Source organism: Mytilus edulis, chromosome 10 (genome assembly GCF_963676685.1).
Source record: "Mytilus edulis chromosome 10, xbMytEdul2.2, whole genome shotgun sequence".
Lineage (NCBI taxonomy): Eukaryota > Metazoa > Mollusca > Bivalvia > Mytilida > Mytilidae > Mytilus > Mytilus edulis.
The window spans coordinates 51454175-51468184 of NC_092353.1; the positions used below are offsets into that span (position 1 = coordinate 51454175).

Consider the following 14010-nt stretch of genomic DNA (forward strand, 5'->3'; position numbering starts at 1 on the left):
TAATTTTCATTTATTAATTTTAGTTTTTATTCTTTGAAAAGTTTGTATAAAACGTGCCTTATATAACATGTTTATAAAAGCTATCAGTGTTAAATCAATTCAAAAAATAAAGAACCTTCAAGATTGATCACTGCACGCAATTAAACAATCTAATATGAAGATCCAATTTTAAGTTTTTTTTAAAAGCTAACCATGATCTGCATTGCTTTAACATAAGTTTGTAGATTTAAATAGCTATTGATATTCGTTTAGTCTTTACAATATGTGTAAATAATAAGTTCTAGCTGTAGGATATTCAACATTACGATTTCAAGGGTGTGACGTAGAAAAATGGACGGTATATGTCAACATTGTATTTGTGCGCTACAAATCTGGAAACTAGGGAATAAATTTTTGCCTAACGGATGGACATATATGTAGGTAACTAAAAACGTGTATAAAAAATTACTGTGAGCTTTTTACTTTTGGGGATTGTCTTTATTAGGTAATTTTATTTGTGACAAGGTTCAAAAGACTGTGATGAGCTGATGTGGATAGTAATACACCAGACTATAATGAAGTGAGAGCAAAGAAAATATAAACAAACAGTTAAAACAAAACACGAACAAACGAAACAAATCGTGTTGTTTAGTTGAAACAATCGACATATGTGTCTCCCTGTAATCCATTTACACCTAGACATAATAGGAAAATGGCTGAGCGTTCAAGATCTAAGAAAAACGTGAGATCATCTAGAATTAAAGTGTCACCACGTGTTCAATGTTCTAAAGGAAGAAGACGAATTGTTCATTCAGATGAAGAAGATATACATTCGAGTGAAGACCTAGTCAAAACTTTTAGAGAACCAATATCTGACGAAAGTGAAACGTATGTTAAAAGGTCAGAATCTGATGAAACAAGTGTAGGATATGTTATTAGGAATAGCTATCAAGACAATCAACCTATTGGGTATGTTATGAAAGATCAAGTAGTTGATCAAAATGCTTTACCAGAGTATGTACTGCAAAGCCCGTCAACCCGCAACGTTCGTTGTCAGATGACAACACATTACGTTATACAACCGCAGCCTGAACAGAGAAAACCATTACGAAATGAGCAACGTATTAGATGTGTTACAAAAAAACAAGCAGATGAAGAAAAGGCTGTTCGAAGACAAGAATATATAAACTTTCAACAGGAATATGTTAGTTATAGTCCAGAAACGCGCAACGTCTCTTGTCAGATGACAACACATTTCGTGATATTATCGCATTCGAAACATAATGAACAAACTCAAACTCAACCAGAGGAAGTGGTACCTCAGCCTGACAAACCTTCCTCTAGAAATTCGACTCCACCAACTCTGCTACCACCACGAGACAAATCCCCTGACAATATTGAAATTATAAATATTAACAATTTCAAATCATTGTACCCGAAGTCACCTGATGAAAGCAAGAAATATATAAATTCGACACCAACTACTGACACAGCAGAGCCACATAAACCGAAAGTAAGTAAAAAGATACAAATCCAAAAATTAGATTTAAAAAAACTATTCAAATGGAATAAAAGAGCATCGACTACATTAATATCTAAATAAGAATTAAAGAAACACTATTGTTCGTGGGATATCTGTGTCACATATAACAACGGATATGTTCTATCTGTCGTATCTATCATGACGCCATATTGCCCTATTGTAGAACTGTCATGTTTCAAAGAAATACATGTTCACAAAGTCTATGCTGAGTATGCTACTTTATTTCTTTTTCATCCATCTTTAATTTAATTGTAGGACCAGTTTGAGTATTGTATCGACTTGAGACCACATGTTGAAATATTAGAGAAAAAATCACGGACAATTGACAAAGATCGTATCGAACCTCAACCGAAGGTAAGAAATACAAAATAACATGTGAGACAAATCCATAAATAACAAGTTTGAATCAGATTAAAACAAAACAAACTTTCTAAAATCATAAAACAAGATTAAGGGCAAATCCATTTCTTGAATAAGACTGAAAAATGTGAATTCAGTTCTGGGGTATCTGTGTCTCATCCTGTTTCGTTGATTGTATCATCAGCGAATGCAAGTTATTACCTAATATCGGCATGCCATAAACACTACTTGTTGATCATTATACATATAGTATTGCGGGGCATCGAAACCACTTGCGTTTTTTGGGGGGTTCTTGTTACGTAGACGTAGTTCTCAAGTCTTCCGTTTTGTAGTTGAGGCCGGGTCGTTATACTAGTAAACAAATTTGATCTCAAACGGTCATTTTTTATCTGATCAAATATTAAAAGACTTTCAGTTAAGTTTAGATGAATCAAGTGCAGTAAATTCATTACTGTTAAGATGACTTGCTTGCAGTTAGTTAGGACCTGTTACAGCTGTGTTCAGACTATAAGTAGTTGCTATTTATCTTTACACATCAAAAGCATGCTGAGTTGTGTGAGAAACAAAACATTGCTAATTGTGTAAAATCAGATTTTGTGATTAGTACTATATTTTTCGCACTGGAAATTCTTTTTGGCTATATTATTATTTCCTTTTTTCCAAATCATGGTTATTTTTGTACTCTTTGTACCTACTGCCTACTTTGTTCTAAGTAATTGTATGGTAGTTTTATTTGGTTTTTTTTCTCTCGTATTAGGGTCTTGTAGTGCTGCATCCGTACTCTTCTTGTCTGTTTTATGTAATTGTAGCACTGATACAACAGTTAAACGTTACCTACCTACTTGTTACGATCAGCAATACAATCCTTTATCAAAGCCAAATAGTTAATGAAAAGCTTTCAGGTAATTTTCAAAACATGAAAGCATGTTCTGTTAATATTTTGGATCGGGTAAAAGTGAATCATCTCCTACCATTTCTTCTTGTAAACATAAAAAAAAAAAGTAAAAAGGAGCAGATGTAAGACATGTGATATATTAACAACGTTCCTGAATTATAACTTATAATAACTATTCTACAGACAATTTTAATTACGGAATTGAATGTACATTATTGGTTAAATTCAACAAACGTTGCGTAAAAGGTTGAATCAACATCAGTCTTATAGTTAAGATCTTCAATTTTGGATTTTTATTAACCATTTTAATTAACCGCACCATGATCCTTTTTTATATATGGAAGGACGTGTTATTGCCACACCAATTATCATCTTGGTTGAACTATTCTTTGGTCACTGCCTGTTGATTTTCAAAAATGTTTGAGAGATAATAAACTTGACAAAGGATACATTAAACATTTTCTCAAATTAACAGATTGGTCAGTATAATTTGTACTGTAGCTCTCTTTCCATCCGTTTCAACCTGTAAGATCCGAAACTTTACATTATAAAAAAAAGAATGTTCTCCCTGCTTAGTTTACCGATAAAGCTATTGATGTAATTAAAATCAGCAACGCACATCACAAGGAGGTAACATCTAAAATTCCATTTTATTTTTTCTGTTCCTTATATATCACGTCCTTAAACGTTTGTATTATTGTCTTTCATTTTGCTAAATAAATGTGTTTTGTCTGTATGCCTTTTTGTGTTTCTTTCTTGTATATTTGTTTGTATTGATAGCGATTACGATTGAAACACAACGTTGACTGTTGTACCCCTGTATTTTCACATTTTTTCCTATTACGCGTCTGTTCATTTTGCTCACGCATTGTTGTCAACATAATGAAATTGGTTGCGACTGTGATACAAGTGGACGATATAGCTAGATATAAAAACCAGGTTTAATCCACCAGAAAATGCCTTATGACAGTTGTTGGCCATTTGCCTCTGATGTATTCGAGCTTTTGATTTTGCTATTTGATTAGGGACTTTCCATGTGAGTTCGATTTCATTGTTAATTTACTTTACCAGTCTCTAGTCTACATTAAGATACATTGATAATAACCTATATCAAAATGAAGATGTGGACAGAGTTAGTAAATGATAACATGTGAACTTCTTAAACGAAAAAAAGTTTTTTTTTTATCATTAAATAATAAACTACAAAGCATAAAGCTAGTTCTTGGATCTCATTTATCAAATGAAACTTGTCATGATAGGTACTGCCAAAACTAGAATAATGTTTTGTAAAATTTAGATGTCTATTGCTTATGTGATGTAGTACAAAGACTTAAAACCTTAATCAAGGAAAAATCAACAAAGATTTTTCTGATGGATAAAGGATTTGCTAAAGCTTACTTTGCCTCTGATGTATATTTTACATGAAAAAATCGTAACAATCTGGAAATGCTAAGCGGAATGACGAAAGTATTTTTAATCCAAAATTTTCTATCTGCCTGTCCAAAGTAAGGAGCCTGTATTTGAGTGGTGTCTTACCTTTTTGTTTTTCGTAAACTGTTTTGTTATGAATTACACCGTTATTTTTCTCAACTAAATTGAGGCCTTTTATAGCTGACCATACTGTATGTTTTTTCTCATTGTTGAAGGACTTACGATTATAATTACATACATTCAATTCTTTTAAACTTTGAAAAACATTAAGACTATTAATTTTATTATTTCAGAAAAAAATTGACGATGACATAGTAACAGTTGGTGGAGGATGGAATACAATGGACGACTACATGGAAAGACATGACCCTGTGCAGGGATTCGTTTATAAAAGAGAGCATTTAAAAAACTCGGATTTACCGGAAAATAGGAAAAAGTTCTATGGTTTCAAATCAATTTATAAGTACCCTCAATATAAGTCAGCATATCATTTTTATAAATCAAAATGTTTTTTCAAGATATTAGATAAATGACGTACAGATCAGTTAAATGACATATTTATTTTATTGTTGATAGTCGAAGATATAGATTGCTGTTGGTTAAATCTGTGTTGTATCATAAGCAATGTGTTCACTGTCTCAAAACTAGCTTACTTATCATGCTAGTTATATTAAAGATTGATATTTCATAAATATGTATTTGTATTCTAGTTTAACATTGAGCTGGCTATATATGGTTTATATTTTTGTGATTTTACTTTTATGTTGTTCTGGCGTGATCTGTTTTTTTTTTTCTTTATTTATACTCCAATTTATTTTATGTTATTAACATGATTGACAGTCCTCAACTTTATGCTTATTGTATTAAATAGTCTATCACTTATCACATAAGACACCACAAGTCCAGGCACTATAGTCCCATATTTTAATATTGTTGTGAGTTTTTCATAATTTAATTATAAATGTAGTTTTGTTTTCTCTAGTTTAAATAATGTAACCAATGATTTTTGAATTATGTGAAAGCAGGCTTTGTTTTATAATCCTGGTACCTTTGATAACTATTTACACCACTGGGTCGATGCCACTGCTGGTGGACGTTTCGTCCCCGAGGGTATCACCAGCACAGTAGTCAACACTTCGGTGTTGTCATGAATATCAATAATGTGGTCATTTTTGTTTTATAAATTTCCTGTTAACAAAAGTTTAAATTTTTCGAAAAACTAAGGATTTTCTTATTTCAGGCATAGCTTTCCTTAGCCGTATTGGGCACAACTTTTTGGAATTTTGGATCCTTAATGCTCTTCAACTTTGTAATTGTTTGGTTTTATAAATATTTTGATATGAGCGTCACTGATGAGTCTTATGTAGACGAAACGCGCGTCTGGCGTACTTAATTATAATCCTGGTACCTTTGATAACTATTTACACCACTGGGTCGATGCCACTGCTGGTGGACGTTTCGTCCCCGAGGGTATCACCAGCTCAGTAGTCAACACTTAGGTGTTGTCATGAATATCAATAATGTGGTCATTTTTTTTTTATAAATTTCCTGTTAACAAAAGTTTAAATTTTTCGAAAAACTAAGGATTTTTTTATTTCAGGCATAGCTTTACTTAGCCGTATTGGGCACAACTTTTTGGAATTTTGGATCCTCAATGCTCTTTACTTTGTAATTGTTTGGCTTTATAAATATTTTGATATGAGCGTCACTGAAGAGTCTTATGTAGACGAAACGCGCGTCTGGTGTACTAAATTATAATCCTGGTACCTATTTGTTCTTTTATGTTATATTTTTTAATTGTTGCTGAAACAGGATTATCATTTAATACAAAATATAGCATTTCCTACAACAATGGACATGTAGGACACAGCTAAACATCGAAAGAGCACTACAAATGGGAATTATTTGAAAGCAAATGGGAAATTATCTTCTTAAAAGACAATTCAATTCAATCAAATGAAATACATTACAATTGAACGTTCATTTATTCTATAAAGGTAGTGTTGTTCATAAACATGATGAAGGTATAAATGTCAAACGTGGAATATAAATTATGACATAAATATGGCACTACTGGTAGATGCTTCACACCCGACAGTGTCAGAGTAGCCAGACCTTTTGGATTGACATAAAGGAACGCTGGTATGTTTAATCTCAGTAACCTATTAGAAACAACATGTTAATATTGTCTGACACATTGCATAAGTCGAAATTTGCGTAACTTGTCGGTTCCAACATATCCTTCAACGTTGTAATATATAAAGCCTTTAAACATGTTTTATACAAATGTCATTACCATGATATGGTTGTCTTAAATAACCAAAGTTAATATAGTGATACAATTTACAATCCTGTTATCTGTGAAGAGTTTGTTATACCTTTTCGACAGAAAAGGGTTCTACCTCTAGAACAGTTTGAGAAAGTCCTTCCCTTAAACAGTTCTTAAGAGCAAATAAAACATTTCAATTTTTTTTCTCCAGTTCATGATTATTTTTCAATTGTACATATTTCTGTAAGTTATAGCTACAAAGTGCTTTTCGACCGGTAAATTGGTCATTCTAAATTGGTCAAAAAATAAAAGCTTTCTTTTTTTTCTTGTGTATTTTGAATTATTCTTGTTATTCCAATTTTTTTTTAAATGATATTTACAATAATTTAATCTTACATTTCAAATATATGTTAATGTGAATTATTAATTCTATTATGGAGAGTTGTTTTGTTGGCATTCATACTATATCTTCTTATACCTATAAAGTATGATTTCGTCAATAGAGTGATCATAAGCATGTTAATTTAGAGGTCAAATCGTCTTTCTGTTCGATCATAATTATAATGTTACAAATATTGTCAACAATGCCATTTGTAAATACGAATCTGTATCGACAACCAAATTCTCGTATAATGGTATATATTTGTTGCTGTCATACAATTTTTATTCAATTGATTTTAAGTTAAGACCAACCCAACATTCGTTCGGTATCGTTTGTTTTCTACGGACGGATTGGGACTGTTTGTTCATGATTCACAGCTCTATGTGTACATTCGTTCTTATCGCATCTATACTGCAATCAGAACTAATATTTGACTCTAAAACAATGTATCTTGAATTATTTAAATTGAGATCCAAAGGTTTCTACTGAAGATATGTTCAACTATCATCAAATCACCCGTCGGAATCACTTTTCGACCATCTTCATACAATGGTATCTTGTTAACCCGTGTCCCTGTAATCATCTTCATTTTCCTTAAATTATTTTCCGATTTAGATTATTCGTTTTTCACTTTACCTATAAAGGGATACTCTCCATCAATGCAATAAAAAATGCATACAGGTGAAATTAAAAACATTTCAATCTCGCTCTATGGGCAATTAGATACAAATTTTAAACTACATGTAGTTTTGTTTGTTTTAAAAGTGCCAAGTTTGGTTTCTGAACTAAATACCAATAAAGTCATTTCATTTTCAATCATCATTTGTATTTTTTTTTTGTGATTGTTTTTACTTATGAATTTGAATGTTCCTTTGATATATTTCGCTTCTCTTTTAGAATGTATCTCCCTCATGCAAAGCTCTGATTCCTTTCACGGATTTGGCTATACTTTTTGGACCTTTTGGATTATAGCTCTTCACCTTTTATATAAGCTTTGGATTTCAAATATTTTGGCCACGAGCATCACTGAAGAGACATGTATTGTCGAAATGCGCATCTGGTGCAAGAAAATTGATACCGTTAATTTTATTACTATCACTGGGTCGATGCCTCTACTGGTGGACTATTAGTCCCCGAGGGTATCACCAGCCCAGTAGCCAGTACTTCGGTACTGGCATGAAAATACGGATTTTTTGTGTTATTAAAATTTGCTGTTACAAAATGATAGAAATTATTATAAATTAAGGAATGTATCTCCCTCATGCAAAGCTCTGATTCCTTTCACGGATTTGGCTATACTTTTTGGACCTTTTGGATTATAGCTCTTCACCTTTTATATAAGCTTTGGATTTCAAATATTTTGGCCACGAGCATCACTGAAGAGACATGTATTGTCGAAATGCGCATCTGGTGCAAGAAAATTGATACCGTTAATTTTATTACTATCACTGGGTCGATGCCTCTGCTGGTGGACTATTAGTCCCCGAGGGTATCACCAGCCCAGTAGCCAGTACTTCGGTACTGGCATGAAAATACGGATTTTTTGTGTTATTAAAATTTGCTGTTACAAAATGATAGAAATTATTATAAATTAAGGAATGTATCTCCCTCATGCAAAGCTCTGATTCCTTTCACGGATTTGGCTATACTTTTTGGACCTTTTGGATTATAGCTCTTCACCTTTTATATAAGCTTTGGATTTCAAATATTTTGGCCACGAGCATCACTGAAGAGACATGTATTGTCGAAATGCGCATCTGGTGCAAGAAAATTGATACCGTTAATTTTATTACTATCACTGGGTCGATGCCTCTGCTGGTGGACTATTAGTCCCCGAGGGTATCACCAGCCCAGTAGCCAGTACTTCGGTACTGGCATGAAAATACGGATTTTTTGTGTTATTAAAATTTGCTGTTACAAAATGATAGAAATTATTATAAATTAAGGAATGTATCTCCCTCATGCAAAGCTCTGATTCCTTTCACGGATTTGGCTATACTTTTTGGACCTTTTGGATTATAGCTCTTCACCTTTTATATAAGCTTTGGATTTCAAATATTTTGGCCACGAGCATCACTGAAGAGACATGTATTGTCGAAATGCGCATCTGGTGCAAGAAAATTGATACCGTTAATTTTATTACTATCACTGGGTCGATGCCTCTGCTGGTGGACTATTAGTCCCCGAGGGTATCACCAGCCCAGTAGCCAGTACTTCGGTACTGGCATGAAAATACGGATTTTTTGTGTTATTAAAATTTGCTGTTACAAAATGATAGAAATTATTATAAATTAAGGAATGTATCTCCCTCATGCAAAGCTCTGATTCCTTTCACGGATTTGGCTATACTTTTTGGACCTTTTGGATTATAGCTCTTCACCTTTTATATAAGCTTTGGATTTCAAATATTTTGGCCACGAGCATCACTGAAGAGACATGTATTGTCGAAATGCGCATCTGGTGCAAGAAAATTGATACCGTTAATTTTATTACTATCACTGGGTCGATGCCTCTGCTGGTGGACTATTAGTCCCCGAGGGTATCACCAGCCCAGTAGCCAGTACTTCGGTACTGGCATGAAAATACGGATTTTTTGTGTTATTAAAATTTGCTGTTACAAAATGATAGAAATTATTATAAATTAAGGAATGTATCTCCCTCATGCAAAGCTCTGATTCCTTTCACGGATTTGGCTATACTTTTTGGACCTTTTGGATTATAGCTCTTCACCTTTTATATAAGCTTTGGATTTCAAATATTTTGGCCACGAGCATCACTGAAGAGACATGTATTGTCGAAATGCGCATCTGGTGCAAGAAAATTGATACCGTTAATTTTATTACTATCACTGGGTCGATGCCTCTGCTGGTGGACTATTAGTCCCCGAGGGTATCACCAGCCCAGTAGCCAGTACTTCGGTACTGGCATGAAAATACGGATTTTTTGTGTTATTAAAATTTGCTGTTACAAAATGATAGAAATTATTATAAATTAAGGAATGTATCTCCCTCATGCAAAGCTCTGATTCCTTTCACGGATTTGGCTATACTTTTTGGACCTTTTGGATTATAGCTCTTCACCTTTTATATAAGCTTTGGATTTCAAATATTTTGGCCACGAGCATCACTGAAGAGACATGTATTGTCGAAATGCGCATCTGGTGCAAGAAAATTGATACCGTTAATTTTATTACTATCACTGGGTCGATGCCTCTGCTGGTGGACTATTAGTCCCCGAGGGTATCACCAGCCCAGTAGCCAGTACTTCGGTACTGGCATGAAAATATGGATTTCTTGTGTTATTAAAATTTGCTGTTACAAAATGATAGAAATTATTATAAATTAAGGAATGTATCTCCCTCATGCAAAGCTCTGATTCCTTTCACGGATTTGGCTATACTTTTTGGACCTTTTGGATTATAGCTCTTCACCTTTTATATAAGCTTTGGATTTCAAATATTTTGGCCACGAGCATCACTGAAGAGACATGTATTGTCGAAATGCGCATCTGGTGCAAGAAAATTGATACCGTTAATTTTATTACTATCACTGGGTCGATGCCTCTGCTGGTGGACTATTAGTCTCCGAGGGTATCACCAGCCCAGTAGCCAGTACTTCGGTACTGGCATGAAAATACGGATTTTTTGTGTTATTAAAATTTGCTGTTACAAAATGATAGAAATTATTATAAATTAAGGAATGTATCTCCCTCATGCAAAGCTCTGATTCCTTTCACGGATTTGGCTATACTTTTTGGACCTTTTGGATTATAGCTCTTCACCTTTTATATAAGCTTTGGATTTCAAATATTTTGGCCACGAGCATCACTGAAGAGACATGTATTGTCGAAATGCGCATCTGGTGCAAGAAAATTGATACCGTTAATTTTATTACTATCACTGGGTCGATGCCTCTGCTGGTGGACTATTAGTCCCCGAGGGTATCACCAGCCCAGTAGCCAGTACTTCGGTACTGGCATGAAAATACGGATTTTTTGTGTTATTAAAATTTGCTGTTACAAAATGATAGAAATTATTATAAATTAAGGAATGTATCTCCCTCATGCAAAGCTCTGATTCCTTTCACGGATTTGGCTATACTTTTTGGACCTTTTGGATTATAGCTCTTCACCTTTTATATAAGCTTTGGATTTCAAATATTTTGGCCACGAGCATCACTGAAGAGACATGTATTGTCGAAATGCGCATCTGGTGCAAGAAAATTGATACCGTTAATTTTATTACTATCACTGGGTCGATGCCTCTGCTGGTGGACTATTAGTCCCCGAGGGTATCACCAGCCCAGTAGCCAGTACTTCGGTACTGGCATGAAAATATGGATTTCTTGTGTTATTAAAATTTGCTGTTACAAAATGATAGAAATTATTATAAATTAAGGAATGTATCTCCCTCATGCAAAGCTCTGATTCCTTTCACGGATTTGGCTATACTTTTTGGACCTTTTGGATTATAGCTCTTCACCTTTTATATAAGCTTTGGATTTCAAATATTTTGGCCACGAGCATCACTGAAGAGACATGTATTGTCGAAATGCGCATCTGGTGCAAGAAAATTGATACCGTTAATTTTATTACTATCACTGGGTCGATGCCTCTGCTGGTGGACTATTAGTCTCCGAGGGTATCACCAGCCCAGTAGCCAGTACTTCGGTACTGGCATGAAAATACGGATTTTTTGTGTTATTAAAATTTGCTGTTACAAAATGATAGAAATTATTATAAATTAAGGAATGTATCTCCCTCATGCAAAGCTCTGATTCCTTTCACGGATTTGGCTATACTTTTTGGACCTTTTGGATTATAGCTCTTCACCTTTTATATAAGCTTTGGATTTCAAATATTTTGGCCACGAGCATCACTGAAGAGACATGTATTGTCGAAATGCGCATCTGGTGCAAGAAAATTGATACCGTTAATTTTATTACTATCACTGGGTCGATGCTTCTGCTGGTGGACTATTAGTCCCCGAGGGTATCACCAGCCCAGTAGCCAGTACTTCGGTACTGGCATGAAAATACGGATTTTATGTGTTATTAAAATTTGCTGTTACAAAATGATAGAAATTATTATAAATTAAGGAATGTATCTCCCTCATGCAAAGCTCTGATTCCTTTCACGGATTTGGCTATACTTTTTGGACCTTTTGGATTATAGCTCTTCACCTTTTATATAAGCTTTGGATTTCAAATATTTTGGCCACGAGCATCACTGAAGAGACATGTATTGTCGAAATGCGCATCTGGTGCAAGAAAATTGATACCGTTAATTTTATTACTATCACTGGGTCGATGCCTCTGCTGGTGGACTATTAGTCCCCGAGGGTATCACCAGCCCAGTAGCCAGTACTTCGGTACTGGCATGAAAATACGGATTTTTTGTGTTATTAAAATTTGCTGTTACAAAATGATAGAAATTATTATAAATTAAGGAATGTATCTCCCTCATGCAAAGGTCTGATTCCTTTCACGGATTTGGCTATACTTTTTGGACCTTTTGGATTATAGCTCTTCACCTTTTATATAAGCTTTGGATTTCAAATATTTTGGCCACGAGCATCACTGAAGAGACATGTATTGTCGAAATGCGCATCTGGTGCAAGAAAATTGATACCGTTAATTTTATTACTATCACTGGGTCGATGCCTCTGCTGGTGGACTATTAGTCCCCGAGGGTATCACCAGCCCAGTAGCCAGTACTTCGGTACTGGCATGAAAATACGGATTTTTTGTGTTATTAAAATTTGCTGTTACAAAATGATAGAAATTATTATAAATTAAGGAATGTATCTCCCTCATGCAAAGCTCTGATTCCTTTCACGGATTTGGCTATACTTTTTGGACCTTTTGGATTATAGCTCTTCACCTTTTATATAAGCTTTGGATTTCAAATATTTTGGCCACGAGCATCACTGAAGAGACATGTATTGTCGAAATGCGCATCTGGTGCAGGAAAATTGATACCGTTAATTTTATTAGAAGATCTGTTATCAAGATCAGCACTAGGTATTGATTGAATGAGGTAGCATGCAAACGAAAGAATTACTGATTATCTCCTTCCATAGAAGCCAATTAAAAACTTTTCCTATAAAAGTTGAAAGATGTATAAACTATGGACAGACAGAAAGTGATTGCATCGCCAATGCAATAAAAATTGCATTCACGCAACGTACAACTGAATCGGATGACCAAAAGTAACATAATTTCCCTCCAAAGAAGACCAAGTTAATCTGATGGAATATTCTTTAAAAAAGGTCTTTTTGACGGAGTGGAACAGCATTATTACTAGACCTGCTGGCGGTTTAGGTAGAAATACCCTTGAGACAGTTCCTTTTATAATCAATCATCAAAACAATTCCTACTTAAAAGAGTACATGTATACTTTTGTTTTTGATGTTTTCATTTAGTCAGGCAGTGTAAGTGTTGAAAAGGTTTTAATATTAGTCAACTAATTTATAAAAATAAAAGTCTAAGATAGTTTTTTTTTTTAAATTTAATTTGATTTTAAAACAAGTCATTGATTTTTTTTCAACAATACTTACATTTTGCAAAGTAAAAGAAAATAGAAAATAAATGGAAACAAAACACACAAAGTTTTGGAAAAAAAATATTTGACAAAATCCCATCGTACATGTTTGTATAGTACATGTACTAAGATTGTTCTAGAAATGTTACATGTATTGTTGGCTGTTCTTTGATCGTGTTGTTGACTCTTTGCCGCATTCCCCATTTCCATTCTCAATTTCAACAGGTACATACTTGAAATGCCTATGTGTTAAATCAGGTCCGATCACCATCCCTGTTTGTATACGGTTGGTGTTTTCACTGCATTATGTATCAAATCTTTTCAGGAAAAGTCATCTGATTCAAATAAAATTTAAAAAAAAAACCTGTGTTTTGTGGGATCGATTTTTTAACAACAAATCGGCATGTTTTTGGAACCAATACATAGTTTCAATAAACATGTATATTTATTACATTTGTTACGATATGTAAGAGCGTAATTGTGTTATCTATCATAATTCCCATAAAAGAGGGCAGCGGCATACAACAAAGTCATTGAACGAAAGGTGCTAAAGTGAAGGTTATTCATGTCATTCCTAAAAACTTGCTGAATAATAAAAACATCAAGAAGGT

General features: G+C 33.9%; 1 protein-coding gene across 1 annotated transcript; it reads left to right on the plus strand.

Moving 5' to 3' along the window:
- The first annotated feature begins 279 nt into the window (after nt 1–279).
- Nucleotides 280–5536, plus strand: LOC139491443 (uncharacterized). Its single transcript, XM_071279140.1, has 3 exons — nt 280–1492; nt 1778–1876; nt 4502–5536. Exons 1-3 carry the CDS (start codon nt 692–694, stop codon nt 4739–4741), a joined length of 1140 nt encoding a protein of 379 aa, XP_071135241.1. The 5' UTR covers nt 280–691; the 3' UTR covers nt 4742–5536.
- Nucleotides 5537–14010: the final 8474 nt, after the last annotated feature.